This window comes from Nanorana parkeri, unplaced genomic scaffold (assembly GCF_000935625.1).
Source record: "Nanorana parkeri isolate BGI_ZX_2015 unplaced genomic scaffold, ASM93562v1 scaffold1894, whole genome shotgun sequence".
In the NCBI taxonomy this organism is placed as follows: domain Eukaryota; kingdom Metazoa; phylum Chordata; class Amphibia; order Anura; family Dicroglossidae; genus Nanorana; species Nanorana parkeri.
Genome location: NW_017308162.1, coordinates 45,794 through 50,923, shown reverse-complemented (window position 1 = coordinate 50,923; position 5,130 = coordinate 45,794). Strand labels below are relative to the sequence as shown.

Sequence of the window (5,130 nt, the reverse complement as noted above, 5' to 3'; positions counted from 1 at the left end):
GAGGTCAGGACTATGTAGTGTGCTGAGGTCAGGAGTATGTAGTGTGCAGAGGTCAGGAGTAGGTAGTGTGCAGAGGTCAGGACTAGGTAGTGTGCAGAGGTCAGGACTATGTAGTGTGCAGAGGTCAGGAGTATGTAGTGTGCAGAGGTCAGGAGTATGTAGTGTGTAGAGGTCAGGAGTATGTAGTGTGCAGAGGTCAGGGGTATGTAGTGTGTAGAGGTCAGGACTATGTAGTGTGCAGAGGTCAGGAGTATGTAGTGTGCAGAGGTCAGGGGTATGTAGTGTGCAGAGGTCAGGGGTATGTAGTGTGCAGGTCAGGGGTATGTAGTGTGCAGAGGTCAGGAGTATGTAGTGTGCAGAGGTCAGGAGTATGTAGTGTGCAGAGGTCAGGAGTATGTAGTGTGCAGAGGTCAGGAGTATAGAACATGTTGCAGAAAAAAACAAACTACTGTCCTGTTTTTCCAGGTTCATTAAAGATTTACTACTCAGGCGCCATCAGATGGGAGGTTAGTCCGAGGAACCTTTGGACACTCCTGACCTCGGCACACTACATACTTTTAACCCCTGCGCTCTGTACACTACACACTCCTGACACCTTCACAGATTTTCTTATGTGTGCAGTGTACACAGTGAGTAGGCCCACTCACTAGGCAGGAAGTGTCTGGAAAGGGATGGAGAAGATCAGCAGCACTGAGATACAGAAAGACCCAGGGGGGATATATTTATAAAACACATTCCACAAAACAAGCCATCCAAATCGGGGTCAGACCCAACAGACTCCGCCCAGTGATGAAAGGTATGTGCAGCAATTACTGTCTGCGGCAATTTTATTAGTGTGGAAAATGTTTGACAGGAACAGTGAGAACTATAAAAGATATCAAAATGGTTAAAATAGATGATGAGAGTAAGCCCACCACCATCATCTGCAGAACCTAAAAAACCTCTCATCACTTCTGTCTCTGTGCCATCAGTCACCGTGAGTCTTCTGATGTCTAGCCAAATTGTCTTTCCAGCCGAAACCCTTCCCGCACTGTGAGCAGGAAAAGGGACGCTCGCCTGTGTGAGTTCTCAGGTGCGAAAGGAGGTGCCTGTTCTTGACGTAACCTTTCCCGCACACTTCGCAGGTAAACGGCTTGACGTTGCTGTGGAGTTTCACGTGGTCATCGAAGCTGCGTTTGATCGAGAAACACTTTCCGCACTCAGAGCAAGAAAAGGGCTTCTCACCGGTGTGAACTCTCTGGTGGGTAACCAGCTCCCCTTTCCGTCTATAGGATTTCCCACACTCGGAGCATGAATACCTCCTTTCTACTGTGCAACCTTTTTCAGATTTTGACTTGGGTGACTTTCCGGTCTCTGAAGATAAAGATGGACCCTCACCTGGAGCGTATTTTTTCTGGTGTTTGAGAAGTTGTTGCTGTCTTATAAAACCTTTCCCGCACCTTGTACAGGAAAAGGGCTTCTCGCCGTTGTGGCATTTCATATGGTAGTCGAGGCTTCCCTTCTGTGAATAACATTTACCACACTGAGAACAGGAAAATGGCTTCTCGCCAGTGTGGCGTTTCATATGTTGTCTGAGGTGTCCTCTCTGAGAGAAACTTTTCCCACACTCCGAACAGGAAAACGGTTTCTCGCCGGTGTGGACCTTCATATGGTCCTCAAGGGTTTTTTTCACTGAGAAACGTTTGTCACATTCGGAACAAGGGAAGGGCTTCTCCCCGGTGTGGACTCTGTGGTGTTTAACAAGGTCCGCATTCCATAAAAAGCATTTCCCGCACTCGGCGCACGGAAAGATCTTCTTTTCCGTGTGACCTCTTACATGCACATAAAGCTCATGTTTAGTTGTAAAAGATTTCTTGCACACTGAACAAGACAATGAACCATCCTGGTCATGAAGTTTCTTGTGTCGGCTAAGGCTGATGCTATACTTGAAACGTTTTCCGCACTGCGCGCAGGAAAATGGCTGCCCTCTCGCGTGGGATTGCCGGTGTAGGTTTAGAACCCCTCTGGTTCTAAATTCCTTCCCACATTCGGAACACTTAAAAGGCAGTTCACCCGTGTGCAGCCTCTCGTGTTCGATCAGAAACTTTTTCCCTCGAAAACTCTCCCCGCAGACCGTACAGGGAAAAGGTTTCTCACCGGTGTGCAGTCGCTCGTGTTCGATGAGCCGCCTTTTCTCTCCAAAACCTTTCCCGCACACAGAACAGGAATAAGGTCTCTTACCAGTGTGCAGTCGCTCGTGATCAATAAGCCGCTTTTTCTCCCCAAAACTCTTCCCGCACACGGTACACAAGAAAGGCCTCGCGCCGGTGTGCACCCGCTCGTGTTCGGTAAGTCGCTTTTTCTCTATAAAACCTTTCCCGCACAGTGTACACACAAAAGGTCGCTCGCCGGTGTGAAGTTTTACATGTGTGAGAAGATCCAATTTCCTTGCATAAGATTTCCCGCACTCTGAGCAGAAATAGGGCCGCTCTCCGGTGTGCACCATGAGATGTCTCGCAAGCCTGCCCTTAACGCTAAAACATTTATCGCACTCGGGACACGGAAAGGTCTTCTCGCCGGAACACCTAACAGGAAGTGGCTTTCCGGAAGAACGTTGTTTGCTCTCCATTGATCCATTTTCACGGATACGTCTGTGATGTGTATTTCCAATAACAGGATTTTCTCCTGGAGGACCTTGTGTGATGTCATTATCTTCTGCAGTACAGGCCGGAGGTGAAGTCAGGTGACACTTCGAGTCGTTCTGGACATCGCGTCCATCTGTCGGAAAGAAACATTTCATGAATGTCCATGTATGTTGGTCACATGACGTTATATTGGGGAATGGAGATGGACCTTCATATGGTGTACAGTATCTCCTCCTCATTTGTTGGTCACATGACGTTATATTGAGGAATGGAGATGGACCTTCATATGGTGTACAGTATCTCCTCCTCATTTGTTGGTCACATGACGTTATATTGAGGAATGGAGATGGACCTTCATATGGTGTACAGTATCTCCTCCTCATATGTTGGGGACATGAAGTTACACATTCAGTGTTTGTTTATTACTCACCTGAGCTGATATCTAGAGAAGAATCTTCCTCTTTCACTGTGACCATCATCCCAACCTCCTCTGTAGACGGCTGGGTACCCCTCACGTAAGTCTTTTCTTCCGTTTTTACCTCAATCTTCATATGAATCAAGTCTTCGCTCTAAACCCAGGAAATTATAGACTGTGAAAACTGAAACTACAGAAGGATACATCACTTTGTAAAGTTTGGGGTCTTGGTTGTGCTCTATACCTTCAGTCCCACCTACCTGATCATGGTGAGGGACGGTGAGATCTTCCTGGGTGGGGTCCCGGGAATACAGGGGGCGGGGACATCTCTCTGGTGGGTTCCTCTTACTGGATCCATCTGTAGGAAACACCTGTTATGGGGTTGAAGGACCTGTTATGGGGTTGAAGGATCTGTTATGGGGTGGAAGGACCTGTTATGGGGTTGAAGGATCTGTTATGGGGTGGAAGGACCTGTTATGGGGTTGAAGGATCTGATAATTATAGACTGTGAAAACTGAAACTACAGAAGGATACATCACTTTGTAAAGTTTGGGGTCTTGGTTGTGCTCTATACCTTCAGTCCCACCTACCTGATCATGGTGAGGGACGGTGAGATCTTCCTGGGTGGGGTCCCGGGAATACAGGGGGCGGGGACATCTCTCTGGTGGGTTCCTCTTACTGGATCCATCTGTAGGAAACACCTGTTATGGGGTTGAAGGACCTGTTATGGGGTTGAAGGATCTGTTATGGGGTGGAAGGACCTGTTATGGGGTTGAAGGATCTGAGGACGGTCAGAAAAGTGAGAATTGACTGGTCTGTAAATGTCTGAAGGTGGATATGAATAGCTGACTTCCTGTCTCTGGAGGATCACATGGATGTCCATGATTAGACTTCTAGTAGTTGGAGAACCCACACCACTCTGAAAGACATAGGTGTCCACTCCTGGCCGGAATCACGGCTCGAGGAAGACCTCTGACAGAGCAGACACCGCAGAGGACCTCAGGTGAACTTTGATGCCCTCACTGACTACAAGTCCCAGCATGCCTCCCGGTACTCCTCATGTGTACTACTACAGGTCCCAGCATGCCTCCCGGTACTCCTCCTGTGTACTACTACAGGTCCCAGCATGCCTCTGGGACACATCTAGACTTAGCTCAATCCCCCAACAACAACATTAGTCAGGACTTCAGCACCGGCGACCCCTGATCTACTCTACGGGAGACCCCGGTGACATCCCCAACCAGGGAAGGAAAGATTTACCAGTAACACTGTTGCACTCTGCAGATAGAGGATACAAAACAGGAAATGGAAGATTGTCCAATATTATTAGACAGACGGGGGAGGAGTTGAGGGGTAGAGGAGGGTGATTGGAGGATGCCGGGAGGGCAGAAGGGATTATCTCTGTTCAGGAGAGGGAACAAGAGAGACATACTCACCCCCAACTTCTTCCCTCTCTGCTGGTTACCATCACTCTGCCCAGAAATGCTCCGCCCACTTCTATCATGTGACCTCAGTGTAGTGCCAGTATCCAACATGGCCGCCAGGGCATCAGGTAGGCAGTCACACATGCTCTAGTGTCATGTGATCCCACAGAGCGGAGGCCATGTTCTTGTAGCCGGTGTGTGATTAGCTCCTCCCATCTCTTCACTGTGCAATTCCTTCTCATTCCTCACAGGGGGGGGGTTCTCCTCCTTTTATTTCCAGGTTTATCTAATTTAATATTAAATGTCCCCCAGTTGGTGATGTGTCCCCCAGTTGGTGATGTGTCCCCCAGTTGGTGATGTGTCCCCAGTTGGTGATGTGGCCCCCAGTTGGTGATGTGGCCCCCAGTTGGCGCCATGGCCCCCAGTTGGTGCCTTGTCCCTCAGTTGGTGATGTGTCCCCCAGTTGGCGCCATGGCCTCCAGTTGGTGATGTGTCCCCCAGTTGGTGATGTGTCCCCCAGTTGGCGCCATGGCCCCCAGTTGGTGATGAGTCCCCCAGTTGGTGCCATGTCCCCCAGTTGGTGATGTGTCCCCCAGTTGGCGCCATGGCCCCCAGTTGGTGCCTTGTCCCCCAGTTGGTGATGTGTCCCCCAGTTGGCGCCATGGCC

General features: G+C 49.5%; 1 protein-coding gene across 1 annotated transcript; it reads right to left on the bottom strand.

Moving 5' to 3' along the window:
* Window positions 1-967: 967 nt before the first annotated feature.
* LOC108800047 (zinc finger protein 260-like) lies at window positions 968-4,607 on the bottom strand. The gene is made up of 3 exons (XM_018571990.1): window positions 4,476-4,607; window positions 3,055-3,193; window positions 968-2,757 (listed from the first exon to the last, which is right to left on the bottom strand). The coding sequence occupies exons 1-3, from the start codon at window positions 4,605-4,607 to the stop codon at window positions 968-970; spliced, it is 2,061 nt and encodes a 686-aa protein (XP_018427492.1).
* Between the last annotated feature and the right edge of the window lie 523 nt (window positions 4,608-5,130).